The sequence below is a fragment of the Melospiza georgiana genome, chromosome 3 (assembly GCF_028018845.1).
Source record: "Melospiza georgiana isolate bMelGeo1 chromosome 3, bMelGeo1.pri, whole genome shotgun sequence".
In the NCBI taxonomy this organism is placed as follows: domain Eukaryota; kingdom Metazoa; phylum Chordata; class Aves; order Passeriformes; family Passerellidae; genus Melospiza; species Melospiza georgiana.
Genome location: NC_080432.1, coordinates 91,144,893 through 91,165,103, shown reverse-complemented (window position 1 = coordinate 91,165,103; position 20,211 = coordinate 91,144,893). Strand labels below are relative to the sequence as shown.

At 35.6% G+C, this 20,211-nt stretch overlaps 1 protein-coding gene across 2 annotated transcripts in view; it reads right to left on the bottom strand.

Moving 5' to 3' along the window:
• ROCK2 (Rho associated coiled-coil containing protein kinase 2) overlaps positions 1 to 20,211 on the bottom strand; it is a 98,444-nt gene that overhangs the window by 17,579 nt on the left and 60,654 nt on the right. Inside the window, exons 6-22 of one of the 2 annotated variants that reach the window (XM_058019536.1) lie at positions 15,098 to 15,242; positions 12,598 to 12,736; positions 10,864 to 10,955; positions 9,899 to 10,058; positions 9,250 to 9,313; positions 9,081 to 9,092; positions 7,415 to 7,494; positions 6,970 to 7,018; positions 6,107 to 6,242; positions 5,887 to 5,978; positions 5,391 to 5,637; positions 4,955 to 5,061; positions 4,141 to 4,300; positions 3,325 to 3,485; positions 2,744 to 2,928; positions 1,520 to 1,589; positions 89 to 192 (exon numbers count right to left, since the gene is read on the bottom strand). In XM_058019536.1, the coding sequence (XP_057875519.1) occupies positions 89 to 192; positions 1,520 to 1,589; positions 2,744 to 2,928; positions 3,325 to 3,485; positions 4,141 to 4,300; positions 4,955 to 5,061; positions 5,391 to 5,637; positions 5,887 to 5,978; positions 6,107 to 6,242; positions 6,970 to 7,018; positions 7,415 to 7,494; positions 9,081 to 9,092; positions 9,250 to 9,313; positions 9,899 to 10,058; positions 10,864 to 10,955; positions 12,598 to 12,736; positions 15,098 to 15,242 (2,003 nt within the window). The remainder of the gene's footprint in view (positions 1 to 88; positions 193 to 1,519; positions 1,590 to 2,743; positions 2,929 to 3,324; positions 3,486 to 4,140; positions 4,301 to 4,954; positions 5,062 to 5,390; positions 5,638 to 5,886; positions 5,979 to 6,106; positions 6,243 to 6,969; positions 7,019 to 7,414; positions 7,495 to 9,080; positions 9,093 to 9,249; positions 9,314 to 9,898; positions 10,059 to 10,863; positions 10,956 to 12,597; positions 12,737 to 15,097; positions 15,243 to 20,211) is intronic. The other variant, XM_058019537.1, reaches the window with a different exon arrangement.

Genomic DNA, 20,211 nt, shown 5'->3' with positions numbered 1-20,211 from the left:
TTTAAAATGGGTAGGTTAGGAAGGAAAGAAAACAACAAAAAGCCATCCTGATCTTTTATGTATTAGCAGTCCAACCAGCAAAACCTACCTCTCATCCTGTAACTCTTGTATCTTCTGCTGCATTTCTTTACAAATTTTGGTCTTTTCCTCACATTCTTCTTTAAGTTCTCGAACTTGTGTCTTATAAAGAGTCTAGAATTTAAAGTTGGAAAGAAAATGATGTGATTTCTATACTCTTGAAGATCCACAAAATTAATACAAGTTGACATGGTATGCAGTTCCTTCATCACACTAATTAGAGTGTAATTGTGCAATGCCATCTTGAAACTTGTCTAAATATCATCATCATTCACAAATGTGCTTTGGTTATTTTACTTTGTTGTTTTTCCTTTTTTAATTTATATATTTGTGAATGGGTAGATGCAATATTTACATTTTCTTTGTTTGTATACATACTTCTAAAGATACTCTAAATGTGAAAATCATTATTTTGTACAAAATCAGAAATATCAGAAGTAGAGAAAATAATTAATTTATTTTTCTCTGCTATTTTAAATCTTTATCTCATGTAATTATGCATGTGGAGTTTAGATTGTAATCATACAAATCCATAAAACCAATATGACAGTTAAAGAACAAAAAGAAATACAGGAATAAGGGAAAACCAATTAGAAAATAATTTGAAATTCAAAAATTTCACAGAATCAATATAAATTTAGAACTCTGAAGAAAATGAAAGAAACATTATATTGCTCTGTCCATTCAAATGACTGACTACAGGTCAAGTAACAGATGACCCTAAGTGTACTTACTGCAGGGATTTCAACACAGATTGTCTCTCTAGCCCATCTACAGCAGTCAACTGACCTCAATTCTCCCTTTCTTTCCTTGAACATGTGTAACATTTTAATCTATAAAACTTTAGGTAGGCCTCCTCCTCACTCACCTAAATCCACAAGGAAATCTTAATTTTCCATTAATATTGAAAGAAGCCTTTTGGCATCTCATGCAGTGACTGTCTGTGCACTGTTAATAAAAATTGACCTCCACAGGCCAGTGATGATGTTTTAAGTCTGCTACCTATTTATTCTGGTGCACCTTGCCACAATAAATGAAAAACTCCCAACAGATCACTACCTAGTTTGGTCGTAATGCAAAATTTCCTTCTGAGCTGTAGATGCACATGTATTGTCACATCACATGAGAATACGACTCTTCTCTACCATACAGCATGGAAAAGGCTTAAAACATGCACAAGATTATTCACATTGTGGAAAAATGAGCTGCTTCACTCCTCCCTCTGAACTCCCCTACAAAGCTGCGACATTTCTCAACATAAGCTCTTTTGCGCTGCTCACTGATCAAGATCAAGGCAGCAGACAACACTGGAGACAGGCACAAGAAAAACAAGTAGCTTTGGGTTAGAGATGTGAAATGTCTGATAGCTGAGGGGGAAGAAGAAAAGCTAACATACTCAGTAAACAGATTAATATTAAAAAAAAAGCAGCATAAAACATACTGAGAAATATTGCTCGGCTTCGAGCTGGTCTTGAAGCTCTTTCATTTGTCCATCTGCATCTTGACGTTCCCTAGAAAGGAAGAACATGCTTTAGAGATACGAAAATATTCCAAAGCAGCAAACAGAAAAGACAGCAATCACACTCTTGAGATCTCCAGCAATTTTTTGATCTAAATATCATCAGCTATTAAACCTGAAGCTTCCTCTGGGTACCAGCTCTCTTTTTCACTTGTACAGCTGAGAATACTGCACTAATAACAAGTCAGTTTAATGCTAACACACTAACTACAACAGTGTCACAAAGTTTAACTGGTAAGAGACACTGATGAAGTAAACAGCCATCAACAGAATCTTATTTCCATGTAAAATGTCACTGATCTGACTGGTTGTTTTAGGTCTCTTGTTTGCTAGAGCACAGTGTGTGAATGTCTGTATTCCTTGACACGCATATTTTCTTGAATTCATCTGTTATTTAAATAAGTCAGTTCCATAACAACAGAAATGTAGCAGAAAAGACTTCTGCCAGTGTTCCACATTATGGCCACCTTCTACATGACTGACTGCATCTTGCTGACAGAAAGGCAAAGCACAGGGAGATAAAACACGCAACGCCGTAAAGGAGGTAGGATTGAGATTCATCTGATACACATGGTAATCTGGTCTTTTCATTCACAAGAAAGTTTTTTATGTAAAAAAAAAATTCTTTCTTTCCTTACTTCCTATCAGGTGCCAATGCTACTTGTAAAACCTTGAAGAACTCCTGATTGAAGGTCCAACAGATGTGTTATCTATAGTACTAGATATTTCCAATGGTTATGCTTCATAGCTCTGTAGCAGTATTCATTTCCAACTCTGATAAGCTCTCCTAGACTAATAATTCCAGTAACTTCCCTCTTCACCGAAGTCCTACATCATTAAAAAAAGTACCTAGACCTTCAGTTAAATAATTGTTTCTCTGAAGTTTTCAGACTTATATTTAAGCTGTGTTTTCTAAGATTTTCAGGATAACAAACATCTTTTAATACAAACCTATACATCACTGAATCACTAGGGCAAGTCACATTTAGAGTCACTGTAAATCATTTTGAAGAACAATTAGGTTTTGCACTGTAGCACAGCATATTTTTTGCAGCAATTTTTAAAAATAAATTTTGCTCCTAGCTTTTGTTCCAAAAATATTTCAAATCAGTAATATGACTAAAACATATAAAGCAACTTGCATACTTGCGGAGTTCATTGTTTTGTTTTTCCAGACTTAATTTGATTTCCTGAAGGTGGTTATTCTCCTGTTTTAACTGCTTCTCCGACATCCTCAAGGTGTTGACCTGCTGTGTTTGCATCTTGAGGTCATTTTGAGTGAGACAGCGCTTCTGTGTTTCTTGCTCTATTTTTAATGTCAAGTTTTTTACCTGAAAAAGAAGCAGAAACCTGTGAATTTTACAGATCTACACAGGAAAACAACATTTAAACAGTCTCTAATTGACTTCCTTTACATCTCTTGGTGAATCAAAGCTGCTTCCTGAATAAAAGCATTAGCACACATTAAATTACCTAGTTTTTCCATCTCAATCTCACAGCATTTACCACTATAGAGGACAAACCTTTTAACATGAATAATGCTGAAATATATCAGAAAATGACACCACATTCCATGAAGTAAACTTTTCAAAGTTTCAAAGGCAGAGAAGGAAAACTTTGTCGCCATTTTCATTCACAAATATTCCTAAATACAGCTATAACAGGAAAAATAACAGGACATTGAAACCAAGGTTTGGCTCAAGACTCCTTTTGCCAGTGCTCCTTACATCTTCACTCAGTAGATCCTTTTGCCGAAGGAGCTCATTTATCTTCTGCTGTGACTGTTTGAGATCACAGTCCAACATGGAGCGCTGCTTCTCAGCTTCCAACAGCCGGTTTTCTACTTTCTGCTTTAAAGCTCTCTCTTCCAAAAGTTTCTTTTCCATTTCTGTGAAGTAAAAGTGATAGCAGTGAAGTGTAAACAACAGATTTTGGAGGCCAAAGGGAAGAGGATGTCTACCGTGTACTAACAATAAGCTACATGTTTTTCCTTTTAAAACTGAAGAGAAAGACTACTTAGAAGTGATTAATTAATACACGCCCAGAGGATGCTTGTTCAAGCATTTCTGACAGAGCTGTTTCCTACTTTTGAGCTTGTAGGTAACTTCCAGTTTATTTGCAACACCTCTGAGATGAACAAAACGGGTGGAATTTTAAAAATAAAATATTTAAATCTACTGTGCTCTGACTGTGATAATATAAAATCAAAGAGCTGAAGCTGTTTGGGAACCTGATATGCCAAGTGACTCAGCCATTATTACTGAATCATTCTTGCTTCTTTTGAAGATCTGCATGATCAAATTTTTTGTGAATGCTCTGCAATTGGAAGGACAGGATCTGTAGGTAGCTTTTTAATTAGCTGCAACAAACACAATCCATTTAATTCAAAAGTAAGAGCTATCTTCTGGATTTTTTTGGCAATTATCCCTTCCTTCAGGATATTTCAGTTGTCATGAGATGCACCAGAATATGCACAGTGACAGATTATATTATCTACTTTGTACAATTCACACTTAAGTCCAACTGTGATGTCAAATACATACCTTTCATGGCTTCAGATTTTGCTTCCTCTATAGACTCATAGATCTTATTTTTGTCTGCTAATCGTGCTTTTGTGGCTTTATGTTCAGCTTCTTCTTGTTCAAGGTTCTGCTGCATAACTTTAAATTTATATGTCATATCTATTTCCATGTTGCTCTTTTCCTGGTAAAGAAAAAATAACATTGAAATAAAACATTAAATACACCAGGTAAGTGGCAGAATTTTGAACAGTAACATGCTGCTTGGAAGGATGCTTGGAGTAGAAGAGAGGAGCTCATGCTAAGGAACTGAGAACCCATTTCCAAAAATGTTTTTTGCTGAATGCCAAAGTGCTCTAAAAATGTAAAATGACATCGCCAGTTGCAAACAATTACAGAATTACTGCCTTAACAACCAACATTCTGTAGTAACAAGAGCTCAAAGATTAAGTTTATTGAAGAAATTTTTCAAGCCTTTTGCTTCAGTAACAAATTTGTTTAAAAATAGTATTAGCAGTGGCTCTTTTATTTTTGGCAATAACGAGAGTTTAGAAAAACTTCACACATGAAATGAAATGTAGCTACTGTACTGTTAAGGTACACACCACAGTACATAATTAAGTACTTAAGTACTTTAGGAGTAAAATGTACCATGATTATATGGGAAATTGTCTCTTTTCCCCCAATTCTAAAATTGAAAACAAAAAAAAAAAAAAAGAGCTGAAAACAAGGCTTGTTCTTTTGGATAGGTATAGATGCTATGACTCAAATAACAGAACTACAATTTCAAAAATTCTGTAAGACTGTAACCCCAACGTTAATTTAGCAATGCTGTTACCTTTTCTAAATCTGTGAGCTTTTCCTGCAATTGTCTTTTCTCCATTTCCAGTTTGGCTAATGCACTCTTTCCATTTTTCACTTCTTCTTCAAGGCTAGATATTCGACCTTAAAATTACCAAAGTATTAATGAGGCTGTGGCCAGTGTGTGAAAACAAGACTGTATTTCTGTATTTTATCTATTTAGAGATAACATTTTAAAAAATATAACAGCTTCTGATTCTGACTATTAAGAATGTCTCCTTTTGGGGTGATTCTAAAGGTTTTCAATAATGTTTTATAGATGTCACTTACACATTTTTTCTTAAATGCTATTCACATTATGTAACATTTTATAAAACAGCACACTTACCTAGTCACAGTCTGAAACTCAAATAACACCACCCACACCAGAAACAAGAAGCAATCTTAACTTCAGAAAAAATTTGCACAAATACCTTGTAAATCACTGATAATCTCTGATCCATGACTTCTATCTCTCCTTTCTGATTCTAGAGCTGACTGAAGATTGAGATACTCCTTCTCCAGTTTGAGTTTTGCATTCTCTAGCAGGCAGTTCTTATCTTGTAGTTCTCTATTATTAATTTCCAGCTGCTGGATTTGCTTTGTGCTTTCTGTCTGGTTCTTCCTTAACCTGGCTGCAGTATCAGACTCTGACCGCAGCAAAGAATTGGCTTCATCCAACTAAGATTGATAAAAAAATACTTCAGAAACAATTAAAATATATAGCCCACTATTTCTGCTACAGAATACTAGGTTTTATGGATTAAAGAAGTAAGAAGTATATTTTAAGATTACTTTTGAACACCAAAACCTAACAAGAAAGAACAGCTTTTAAAACCCAATTGCACATTTCAAATTCCTCCACTGTTACCAGAATCTGTACTTCAAGCAGTGATTATTTTAAAATATATGTATATAAAGCTGACATACCTGTCTTTGTAGTTGATTGATTTTTTCATTGGATATTTGAGAGTTCTGATTCCTCTTTTTTAAATCTTCAAGTTGGTCTTTCAAACTGTTAACTGCAACAAAAACAATTCAACATTGTTAATCGCTGTCATGAAAACACTTCAATTGTAACTATAATTTATTTATTTTAAGTATTAAAAACTCACATCAAAATGGAACCTTCAAGCATGGTTCAACATACCCTCATTTTCCAAATTGCGTTTCTTATCTGCTTCATGTTCTGCTTTCCTCTGGTATTCTGTGTTCTTATGCTGAAGAAGAGCCTTCTCTCTCTCTAACTGTCTGACTGCAGACTCTACATTCTTCCTTGAAGTTATCTGGATATATTTAAAAAAACACACCACTAATTACACACACAGGAGCGGTATTCTTTTATGATATAAACCCAGCTCATGCACTCAGTTTAGTCTGTAATGGAGGAAGCCAGTCCATCTGCCTGCTGCAAATCCTACGTATCAGAACACGTGGTCAAATCCAGCCTGGGATGTCTATGGCCAGGAGCTTTGCAATTTAAATACTGTTTGATCATCTGAATTTGACAAACCTGGTAGACCTGCCTAAGCAGTCACTCTGGGAGCAGAGAAACATACATGTAAAGGTAAGGTCTTGACATGCACCTGCATGAGCCATACTTTAAGTTGTACACAGCCACATCTAAATTTGTAGAAGCAGTAAAGTGCAAAGCTGGGTAAGAAATAGGGTCCTTTTACTAACACCAAACAATCCAAAGCATGCTTTTCTTCCTCTGGAAACATTACTCTCACACCTTCAGTTTTTAAAATCGGTATTGTGTCATGCTGTCTGCCAACTTAAAAATATGGTGAAAATCTAGTTCTAGAAAGAAACATGCAGTTCCAGTACAGAAATCATAATTAAAATATTTTAGCAGTGACAACAATTTCATGCTTGTGAACACCAAGAAATCAGCTGGTGTTATTTGCTATAAAATATACAGCTACTCAAAAGCAATTTGCTGTTATTGAAGGGAAAAATCCACACACAAATGATTAAGTTCTAATTCCAGTAAGAAATCTATGGCCTTACCTCTTCATCGAGCTCTTTCGCTATCTTCTCTAAACGAACACTTGTAGACCTAAACAAATTTGAAAAATAATTTTAAACCCTGCTGATAATACAGAAATTAGAATGTTTGGACGTGTTTCACTAATTTTATGTAAGGTGCTTTTGTCTCATTATTTTTATGCAAGATATTCTGTTTTAAGCAAAAACATGAAACCTCAAGCACTGGTGAAATCACTAAACAGTGAGATTCTTATAGGGAGCTAAAGCAAAGAAAACCTCAAGAAACCCCCAAAAAACCACCCCAGTAGTCACAGAAGTAGCAAAAATTAAGCCAGCAACTTACAGTGAGATCTGCTTGCAGGGTTGGGAATCCCCAACGTGAATTAAAATGCTTTTAAGCATTCAAAAACAAAAGGTCTAATGAAACATCTTTATAAACACACCAAATATGTTGAAACATTCTCACCTGTACTTCTGTTCTAGTTCATCTTTGGCTTGTAATTCATTACTGAGCTGTTCTTCTAGCTTGCTTAGTTTATTCTGAAACTGTGAAAAATGTCAAAAAAGCATGGCCCATGTATAAAAATACTTTCACAGAAAACAAATGCAATTCAATTAAATAAAAAATAAGGGAAAGTGAGGAAAATTAATTCAATCTTCCAGTATATTATTTTAAAACCATCACTAGAAGGTTACATCTTTACAAGGTATTAATTCCGATAATTTTGAATATATGGATTTATAGCAACAAAATTTGCTGCATACTGAATTGAATTGAACCATCACAGAATTATGTGCCACAGATTGTGAGTCATTAAATTTATATGGGCAAAAAACATTGTTACCCGCCCTTTGTTGTGCTCTGTAGCCAGAGACTTTCCACTGGAGCAGTTGTTTTTGGATAGCATTTTCTAAATGAAATGAAAAAATAAAAAAGGGGTGTACATGACCAAATTAGACAATATTAGACAATATAGCTAAACATGTTCAATGACCTCACATAAAGAAGAATTTCTTAGTCTCATACCTTGGAAGCTAATGAACACTTTGGAAATGCTTTGGTTTGCTTACTAAAATATTTTTGAGAAATAATTGATAGTCCAGTACCCAAGTATTAATGAAATAAATTATAAATAATAAATTTTGGATTAATCTCATGATTTCAGGCTTTCAAATGCATTTCTTTTCCTCCCTTCCTCCTCTTCCTCTACCCCCGCAAACAAAAAATGTAAAAACATGGTTTTCCAAAACACTTTATAATTGTTACAATAGAAGATTTCCACAACAGGAACATTGAAAAGGACATCAAAACCGGAGATTTGTTGCTTGAGAAAATACAAACAACATAAGTTGTCAGAAGTGAAATGCAAAGTTTTACCATCTGCATTTACAAACACAACATAAAGCAAACATCATGAATGTTACCATATGTATTTTAAACAGCAGTACCATTTCTATTTAAAAGGTGAAGTCTAAAACTATTCATCTATTCATCAATGACAGGAAGGAAGTGGAGTCTCATAAACTTGTGCATTTAAATTTATCTGATCAATACATAATGCATTTCCTTTATGTATTTTTCAAACTTTGAAAAGGAATTGTAAGCTTTAAGAAATGTTAACAACATACTATCTACATTTGAATAATACAAATGTTTAAGTAACATAATGAAGTAAGTATATGAAAATACCATTGCTTTTCCTGTCATGCAAATTTAAATTCATTTGTCAATCTTCAAAAGCTGGATAAACAACTCCATATGCTCCAACTGGAGTATGATTTAAACATTCCTTTATCCCTGCAGGTGACAATTTATTTTTTCAAACTCTGAATAAATCAGTCATGAATCATTAATGCAAGTGTGGGACCTTCACAAGAGTAATGCTGTCTGTAGGAAATAGAGCCTCATACATTGGCTTTCCAAACAAATTCTGGATGCAAAAAGAATTTGAGAAAAATCTGTATTCATTTATCTTTATACTACAGTACCTTAACACTTAATTACAACTGTTTCAAAATACAACTGGTTTACTGCTAACAATTTGGTGAATAAACATTAAAGATACTTCACATGCACATAAAATTATGAAGGAATTTTTTTATTCCTTTCATAATTCAGATACTGTACTTACCTCTTTGCTGTCCTGTAAATAGAAAATATCATTTTTATTGAGGATCATTAAAAGACAAAGAGCTCTCCACTAAACTGTTTCAACACTTATTTTAGACTTCGTCTTTTCTTAACAGACTTAACACAATTAGTTAATCATCCTATTAATACTAAGGAAAAAAGGCACTAACCTCATTTTTACTAGATTGCACAGATTCGTTTTCTCTGCAAGACTGAGAGGAGTCACTTAGCAACCTGTCAAAAACAAAAACAAATCCCTCCAGCTCTTACTCAAGTTTTCAACAACTCTGGCAACCTTGCCATTTTAATCAATTCTCTCAAATCTCAATTTGTCCTATGCTGCTCTCAGAATAAAGCTTGTTTCATTTTGATGTTAGTGCATCTTTCTGATTTGAATTTTCCTTAACAGAATGTTTCCAAAACTACAGCAGCTTGAAATTTTTCAATTAATAGAATTATTTCTTGATTATTCAAGATGAATTCCAGAACGTTATTATGCTGTGTAAGCTTTCTTCTAAAATAACTAATAAAAAGCAATTTTAGAAAAAAATTACCAATCTATCTGAATTTTAACTCTAATTGATTTTTTAAGATATTGCATAATTTTTTTGCATATAAAAATACACTGTTTAATCACAGTTGTTGAAATAACTGAAAGAGTAACAAATTATTTTACTCAAACTTTGCATTTTGTATCTTCACAACTGGACATAAATTAATATAATGCAAGTAATAAATGATGTATTTAGAGTGAAAAAAAGAATATAAGAAGAAATGTGCAGGTATGTTTTTAAAAATGCATATTAAAGTATCACATACAAATTGTCTCTGTAATAGGTAAATCCTATGAAAGGCAGCTGGTTTCCCACAAAGGCTTTGGGGATTGGAAAGGTCTCCACGTCTCCCTTGTCGTCCTCAATGTCATCAAAATTACTGCTATCTATATCACTGCTAAGCTCAGGAACAACAGGAGCAGCAGCTATAAAAAGGGGAAAAAAGATGCATTTCACTTCAAGACTCAGTCACTTGCTATATACAGCTATCTCTCTAGTGTTAAAAGACTGTATTATAAGTTGTCCTTAATTAACTTGGAGTTAAATATGTATTAACCAGAGAGCAGATCTGGAAATATTACTATGAACAATTTTTTCTAGAGCAATCTATTTTTGCATTCGTTGCCTAATGCATAGACCATCTAGTATGCAAGACATATCTGCTCAGGTAATCACACTTGAGAATATAACTCTAAATACAATAATAATTTTGAAACTTCTTAGTAAATATATAATTTTAGAAGTTATGACAAGCTTCTGAGAACTGACATTCTTTGCTTTTTTACCTAAAGTTATCAGGTTCTCAATACTTTACATGAAAAGCAGTAAAACTGACGACCACTGTCAAACTACTGTCTTAACTATCAGAAGATTAAAAGAAAAATGAAAGAAAAAAAAAAATACACCTCAAAAGAACAAAAAACCTGAGAAACAGAACCTAATATGCATTCCTTTTAGTTAAAATTCTGAACCCTTCAATTCCATTGTTTAAAACTGAAACTTCTACATTAAAAACATGATAAAGGTGAGATAATTCCAGCAGGAAATATGCATATTTATTAACCCTTCCTCATATAAGGTTTCATAATACAAGTGATAAATATAAATGCTTGAGCAAGATTCTTGATAAGACAGTAATTACTTTGTTTATACAACCGGAAGGTTTTTTTTTTTTCATTTCTACTATTGTAAATACTGAATAAAAGAGAGCTTTTAACCTGATTTACTTACTCTCTCGAATGTTGTCCCAGTTCCACTGATCACTTCTGAAGAAAGGGTGATGCTTTATTTCTTCAACCCCATTTCTCCCAAGTCGCACATCCCTAAACAGCAATTAATCCAGAGTCACATTAGGAAAAATAGCTGCCTTTGTTGGTTTTTTTTTAATTCTCCCTTGTTCATAAGCAGCAATGAAACTTTCAGTAAAGATTTCTGTGGTAACCACACTAATGGTCAAACAAAACCAAAATTTAAAAACCACCAACCACTAATCTGTAGTTTCTTATATAAAATTTACTGATTCTTAGCATGCACTCTCCCCGTGACTGCTAAAATGTCCAGAATCTGGAGTCTGCCACGTGGGGAGAAAAGCAAGAAAGTGAGCACTGAGGCAAAAACTAAGAAAAAACTAAAAACACAAACAAAATCTCAACACCCTTGGGGGAAATAAAACTGCAGAACTTTCGTGTCTGCCAAACCACATGACAGACCGTAAGACGCAAGTGAAGGAAGGTCTGACTTGCTGCACAGAACAGTTATTCAAAGCTGGACTCAAATAAATATTCTAAGAATTCCATCCTCTGCCCCACAACTAACCCTGACACGTCTCTTGCTGATATTTGCCGCGAAGAAAATCTAAAGTGCAACAAGAAACTTTTAGTTTGAACAGAGGAGTCTCTCTTGAAACTACGTACAAGAACAGGACATAAAAACAATGCATGGAAAAGAAGCCATAAGTCACAGGGTCAATGTTTAGTCCTCCTTTAAGTGCTTCAGCAGTGATCACGCAGCATCTGTTTCAAATAAATTGCTCGAGCCCTGTGTTAAATATAAACAGGAAGAGGGACACACGTAGTAGAAGTCCACCTTACTACATTTACACTATTAAATTCTAATCATATTTTCTCTCTACTCTTCAGTTACTAAAGGTGAAAAATGCTGTTAAATAAAGCACATCCTTCCTGACCAACCACAGGCTCGCTCAGTAGAGCAAACAATCTCTCTGAATGCAAAACCCATTATAAGGCACTTTGTTTTCCTAATTCCTCCTTCTGTAGCGGCCGGATGCCCTGCTCCAGCCAAGTTCAGGTGATCACAGGAAAGCATAAGAAGGCATCATCGATCCACAGTTAATTGTGGACCTACATTGTTGTTCTTTTAAATCAGTGAAATTGAAGATTATCTCTGCTTTCTGAAAGTAAACAAAATGTAAGTGTTCAGATCAAGAACAAGCTTACACAGCTTAATTTCAATAAGTGGCTGAGTTCCATCAAGGGAAACATCTAGGATTTTTTTTTGTAGACAAAACAATAACCTCGCAGGTTTGTTAGCTATATTTACCAATTAATGCAACAAAGCAAATGAAAAAAAAAATTCAGTAAATACATGCTTACTTTCAGAAAAGTATTTCCTTCCACTTTTTTTAAGTAACACCCACATAGACATTGAGCAAAACAGTTTTGTCCCTGCCTTGAAGGTTACTAATTACTTTCAGTCATACAAATTTGTTACTGCAACTGGAAGGATTTGTCCAGCACAACTGTGTTGCTAACAAGAGCTGTCAGAATTGCTCAAAGAAATAAAATACAATACCTGGAAAAAACACCTCAAGAAAAGAAAAACTAGAGAACAGGAGGTTTGGCAGAAGAGATTTGTACAGAGATCAGGAGAAGTATGAGAAGGAATTAATTTTTACGATGTACCCTCCAAAATAAAAAACAGTGCCAGAATGGTATGTGCACTTACCTATCAGTTAAAAAGGCACAGATAAGGTTCTTTGCATGCTTAGAGATTTCCACATCATCAGGGAAATGCAATGAGTTCTTGTGATCCATAATTTTACTATATGTTCCTACTAGTGAGTCTGCATAAAAAGGAGTATCACCTGAAAATAAAACAGTAAACTGGCTGTGATTTTACATCATGTTTAAGTTATGTGAGTTGAATAAGACAGAAGAAATAATGAAAAGTCTACAAGCAGTTTACCTAGCAGTCTTCTATTAAGAAAAAGAAAAAAATTGGACATGCAGTGTACAAATAATGTATACTACTAAAAATATTCCTTCCCTAAAATGTCTGTGTTGGAAACTACACCATTTTCCATCCTGTCTACCCCTACCTAAATTTTGCCCAGTGAATTACGTCTTTTGTTCTGCCTTAAAGGTCTCAATATATTTTCTAATTTACATAATGGCCGACACCCATATGAATCAATCTTTAAACATTCCAAGGGTAAAATGGACCAAAACTCATTAAAGACTTGCTCATGCACATTTGTTGGAAGGAATTCACCAAAACTCTCTGAGGACCATTTCAGAGGCACACAGGTCTATGCTCCCTAAGGCATGTCAGCTCTGAGCAGGAGCCTTCCCAGTGTGTTACCACACTGTTAAACCTGCAATAATAAATCTTGCTGACTGACAAATTACATCAGCTTGAGTGCCCATATTAACATGGCAGGTGGCTTTTAAAATAACAGACTTTTCTCACCCAGAGGTTTCCAGCCTAGGCTGTAGTTAAAGATATTTGCAAAGGAACTAGACTTAAGAAAGGTAAAACAGGGGCAAGCAAAAAGAATAGGCTGTGATAGAGGCAACTGACAGTCAGATTAACGGGCAACATTTTTAACATACAAATGGTTTGGGTCTGCAATCAAGAAGCTGCAACTTTCACAGGAATTCTTTCTCCCAACTAATCCATAGGTTTAATAGAGAAGGTGAACAAGCAGTCCCATGAACTAGGCTCTTTCCTCAGTTCTGGTGTGCTGCATGCAGGCAGGAATCAGTAGGCATCTCAGGCTGCAACCTTCCAACAAGGAACTGAGCATCTCAAAAGCCATGAACATGAAAAAATGTACAAACCACTGCACAACAGCCACTCTGCTTTTGAACAAACAATCCTAACTTTTGTCTCTTTCTGTCATTTTATAGAAAAATAAGGAAGTAGTACACACCAGCTTGACCTTAACTTCTGGACTTTTAGTAAATTCATTAGGTTGCCATACCAGTGCAGGTGGAATCACTGATATTTGCTGCTGCCTCCCTCTTTCCCAACCTTCCTCTTCTGTCTTGGAAACACCTTGGATTTTGGCAACACCTCAAAACTACCTTAAGTCACTGAACTAAAGTTAGGATTCATCCTGTGAGCAACGTTTTATGGTTTAGTTAAGCACACAATAAAATTTTCATTTTCATAATAAAATTACCATTTTCATTAGTTCTGCGGCTTTATCAAAACAGATAACAAACCAGTTTCTGTGCTTTCTTTGAAGTGCAAAGTTTCAGAAGACCATAGTCAGAATCTGGTACATAAGCACAGATAAAAATAGATACTTTCTACCAGTATGTGGGGAATATGGAGAAATTAAGTAATATATTCCTCCTAGATACAAGGTGGGAAAAAATAAGGCTCTGAAATGCTGAGAAAACATTCTGGACAGCTATGGCAAATATTTTAAGAACTGAATAATTTTATTTACTGCTAAAATTGTTCATGACAGACTATTAACTATAAACCACACATTCTTAAAGTCAACATGCTGTAATTCTGAAAGAGTTGGAAATAGTAATAGCATCATATGTTAAAGTGTATTTCCTGTCTCAGTATACCAGAAACATCAAATCTGCAATATTCCTAGAAAATGCTAATTTTTTACAATTGTATGCTCAATTCCATCCTTCCAAAATCAGCATTTTGCTACCAGACTATCATTGTGATCCTCACTATAAGATGCAGATGACTCATCTCCTGAACCGATTATATTCTATGTTCGTTGCCATAGCAGTCCAGTGTATTTTATTAGAAAAACCTGACTCAAGCACAAAAGAAAAAATTGAGCCATACTTCCACACTTTGACCTAACACAAGACACTGATGTGCTATGGAAAAGGAGGAGAAAAGAAAATAACAGGCCTGTCCTTGCCATTCCTCTCATCTCCTGTGTCCCTGCAAACTCAATCCTGCCTGAGGTGGGCACAAATGTGGTGAGGTAGCTGACCCCAGTTAAAACCATTCTAAGAATTAGTTTTAAGCTGAACCAAGTCAGGGAACTAATCACTGAACAAGCATGCAAACAGCTGTCACAGCACCAGAGTGAGAGAGAGCAAAGAGAACAGCAATGAGCCACAGCATCAGCAAGAAGTCAGAAGCTGTCACTGAGGTACGAGCAGCCTCCATGCACCAAAATGCAGCTAAAGGCACAGGGAAGACTCAATGCTTCTCATTAGCAGAAGAAATCACTACTTACCAACTAACATCTCAAAAAGGAAAACCCCTACAGACCACCAGTCACATTCCCGTCCGTAGTAGCCATCACCGCCCTGCGACTTCAGGACTTCGGGCGAGATGTAGTCGGGCGTCCCCACGGCTGTGTCGCAGCGCACCATTCCTGTCTGGGACAGCAACAACACACACAGCTCAGCTCAAGGGCCTTCTGAGCACCCCTCTAACCCATTCCTCTGTTAGCAGCACAGAAAACCATCCAAAATATGGCCTAAAATACTCGGTTTGAGGAGGGTGTTTTAAAGACTAACTATAATACGAGAAGCAATATGGATTGAAATGACGTTTCTTGGTAATGTGCTTACCCCTGCCTACTCTGTAATGATTTCTCTTGACTTCATCTTCTCAAAATTCACCAATTTTATTCTTTTTACCATTGGTTTTAATATGAAGGTACACAGTGTATCAGACTGCTCCTTTTCTCATTGAATTCAGGGACAAATTTTAGAATAATTTTGACAAGTTATGAATTCTAGGCCTACAAAGCAGATACATAACAATTTTGTCTAATTCAGCCAATAAATCAAATTATGGGTAAATTTTTGTATGTGCTTTGTTTTTGTTTATATATAGCAAGAAGAATAAAAGGAGAAGCTACTTTTAAAGAATAGCAAAGCTTTATTTTTTTATTAACATATTACCACAACTGTATCAATGAAATGATTCCTCATACTCTGCTTCACACTGAGAAACCAAAAATGCAGGGACTGAATGATGCAGAAGCATCAATCAGCTCTGCATTATTCAGTTATAAGTCTTGTCTTGTTTCCTTTAAGGAAATTCACTGAATTCATTCCTGAGACCAGATGGATGAATGAAATTAAATCCTGGATGAAGTTAGAGAAGTACCAAAAAAACATTCATCTTTTATCCTCTTTCCTAATCCAAAGTTTTATCTAAACCATTTTACAAAGGTTTTTGTGCATTTTGCCATCAGCATGAATGGCAATATATATTAATTTAGAATATAAATACAAAATATTAGTAGCAACAACTAAGTTCAAAATGCATATTTAAATAAAATAAGAGAACCATTTGATTTTGGAATTGTACTGATACACAAAATTTAGACACCACATTACAATATTCTTCCTCATATACAATATGAACTGTGAAAAGCTTTTACTTCTGACGACGTACTGTAAAGACCTATGGAATACTTCAAATGTCCTCCTGGCAAATACCTATCTTTTATGACTCCATGCTAAAACTGAAACCTAAAGAAATTTTATCTTCTCCGTTCCAGAATGAAGAGCAGGTAAACTTTTTCATTCTTTACTGGATGAGATAACACATAGCTTATTCATACTGGGATAAGAAAATGAAGTTAGCTCTTTCCAGAAGACCTACTGCATTCATTGGACAAGGAAAAATTCAGGCAAACACATTTTAACACTGCAAAATAAACTAAAGCTCAAAGACTGCAGGAATCTAAAGCTGAGAGGATTTGAAAATGGATCTAACACATGGCAAGGAACCACTATTTGAATATCCTGCTTATCACAGCACTCTGTGCACTAACCTGCATGACTTCTCTGAAGCTTAAGCCTCTCTTTGCTTTGAGCACAGGAGGAATTGCTGTAGGGTTATGTGGTTCTACTCATCCAGTAGGACTGTGGCAATGTAATGCGGCTCCAACACTGGTGTGTGTCTATCTCTCCCTTATCCAAACACAAAATTACAACAGGGGAAAGTCTGAATTTTTGCTCAGTCAAGTCTGGTTGAAACCACGTGAATCCCTCCCTGGGTAAGGAGATTGTTTAAAAACAAAGTCACCAAAACAGTTCTGAAAGAGTTCTCTGAAGTCTGCAGCTTCAGTCACAGCCTTTCCACTCTGACACCAAAGCACTTAGTAACACCCTATTTCTCAACCCTCTATAACTAATATACCAAAGCAAGAATACTTTTTAATATGTTACACATGTTGCTATTTTCTGAGGTCTTAAACAAGGCTGTGCCAAAACCTAGCCGGACCTACACAAGTCTGATGGCTGCTATGTAGCAAAAAGGGAAGTATTTTCAAAAATGTTACAGATGCTAAGGAACTCCATGTAGTAAAGCTTTAAGTTTTCAGGCAAGATGTCAAAGAATTGAAGAGTAGAACAAAAAAATACTTTACAGTAAGAGAAGCCTTTGCATGTTAACACCAGGCTCAGTGGGCCATAGCTCTCTGAAGCACATGAAGCTGGTTCTTATTCCCCATAAAACTCTCTACCTTCTGTCTCAGGAACTAACTTAGAAATGCATTTAAAGATCACAGAACAGCCTGGCTTGGAAGGGACCTGAAAGATAACTGACTCAACCAGTCATGGGAAAAGGAGCTGATAAAAGATTATCTTGCACCCTGTGGGACTACATTACAAAACAGGGATTCTAACAAGTTCCTCAGGAGGTTGGCCCATTATCACCTGAATATGAAATTCTCAGATTTCTGTTCTGTTCATTTAAACACTTCTTCTTTCAAAGAACTTGGGTGTTGTTCTGTATGTATTTTTAAGTACTGGATACCTTTAATACCACAGTCAGACTGTGATCTCTGGCATCAAAGTTGAGTAAACAGGGACATGCTCTCTGTCCAATACAGAGCACCTTGGCAGTCCCTGCATTCTGAAGAGACTTAAATGGCGCTGTTTTCTTTGGGCAATGTGTTACTCCTGGGTTTCAAACACTAAGCCCTATGCCTGAGAATCGTACTTACTATAACAGTTGTTATGCAAAGCTTCCTGTCAGGATTCTCAGGCCAGTGTTTTACCTGAAACTTTTCTCATCATCTCAAAATATCATGGTGGACCTTGGAACTCATCTCCTGCAGATATGTGAGAGATGTACAGTGTACAATCTTAAAAAATAGGCTGTCCAGGAGACACAGCAATGTTCTTGCAGCTCCTGACAACTTGGAGGTGAGGCTGTTGTTTTTCCCAGCATCATTCCACATTGTTATATTGCTGAAGACAAAGCAATTCAGGTTTCATCTTCAGGAGGATCTCCATCAAACCTGAAGAACTTGCTGTCTTGAACCAAGGTTGACAATCAGGCTTTCACTCCCTCAGGAAGTTCCTTCAAGTAAACAAGAGCTGGAGGGTGTTTGTGTGGAAACATGAGAACCACACACATCAGGTGTTAACAGCAGACAATGCATAGAGGCAGGAAGGATCCAGCAGAGTCCTCTTCACTGGACAAGCTTCAGCGAGAAAGAAGCTGAGTTCCAAAAAGAGGAAAACGCTGCTTCTTTCAGCTGAACTGTCTGGGCTGAGGCAATAATCCCAAGTGGCAAATATCCCTTCTTTTGGTCGCATCTTTTTCAACAGATATCCTCTGAATCTGTGCTCTGTTGAAAGCTTAGTTAGCACAGGACAGTGCTGTGCATGGCAACACAGGGAGCTCCTGGCCCTGCAATATCTACCAAAGCCACCTGCTGTTTAGTTTCTTACACAACACTTGAGGATTAGACAGACTGGGGAACCCTGCCCTGGTCTACCTAATATACCTAAATACCAAAAAAGGGAACCATGATTCCTACTAAATTTTTGAGTCTAACATAATTCTTTATTCAACAACAGAAATAGCCACTTTGATGCAGATTTTAAATTAGACAACTAATTTTAAAAAACCAAGACAAACAATGAAAAACAATGCCACAAACCCCCAATTATCACAACTGAGTTATAAAAACAGAACAGTCCCTTTTATCTGTGAAAGATCACTAAAACACTTAGCAACTCTTTTTACAAAATGATAAGGAGGAACTCTGCTGCAAGTGTCTGTTCTGGCCTGGCCTGGTTGACTTAAGCAAACACTGAACACAATTCCACAGCAAAGGTCAGAAAAACCCCTCAACAAACTGCAGCAAAATTATCCTGGGTTTTCAACAGCATAAGGAAGATACATGCTCACAACTGCTAAAAGAGATCAAAAAAAAAAAAAAAAAGTATTGGGTAGGCATATATTTTTTACAAATAACTCTGCCAACACCAATATTATATTTACACAGCTGGGATGTGTTCATGTTTTGCAAGAAGTAGCATGAGATTTGGAGACAATCCAGAACCTCTCAACTTCTAAAAGCTTCCGTAGAAAGCTTCTCAAACTTCTAAAGCTTCCTGTACAAAAAATTTTTGCCATTCCACTGACTGTGAGAAACACAAAGAACTTAAAATGCAATCCTTTACAAAATTAACTTCCCTAGGAGATCACTGGTCCATTGATGATGTCTGGTCTAAAGTGGAGCTCACTGTAACTTTATGAGAAACATAGATGCATTTGTCACATTTACAGTACCATCATAAAAGATATAGGTCCACCATTTCTGAGGCCCCTAAAATAGCACAGAGGATCACCTTTTTTTGGTAGATTTATATTGTGAGCTTTTTTGATGGTTTTTTGTTGTCATGTCCAATGAACAACAGATTCTTTTAAGACATTACAATCTGAAGTAAGAGACCGAGTACTAATTTTGATTTTTTCAATTAAAGTAAATGCTGTCCTCTAAAATACAGGAAAGTACATCAAAAAAAATGGAGGTACATATTATCTCTGCCTTTAGGCTAACAACTAAAACATCACCAAAACTGAATAGACTGAACTTCAATAAACAGCTGCAGTTCGACAATGATGAAAATAATATATTGTCATGTGAAAAAAACCCACCCTGAACAGACACAGTACTTCTGGATACTGCTGAAGAGACATTAACTTAATGATGCAAATGCAAATTAAGTAGATAGCAGAAATTATGTCAAGCACTGCCTAAACAATACAGAAAAAAACCCCCAAAACATAAAAGCAAGTAAGCTTAAAAGGATTACCTTTGCCAACGCTACTACAGAAAACTTTCAGAGATCAGGTAAATCATAACACACATTCATATACAATTTTTTTGTATATGTTATAATCTTACAGTTTTTCATAGGAAGAATAGTTATATTTTTTCATAGGAAGAGTATATTCTGTAAATTACAGCACAACACTGTCTGTCAGGCAAGATTCTAAGACTATAAACTACAAAAGGTTATTTTACTTTCAAGTTTTTTAATAATATAAAGTATCCTGTTAAAAATATTCTTATATAAACTCATTAGA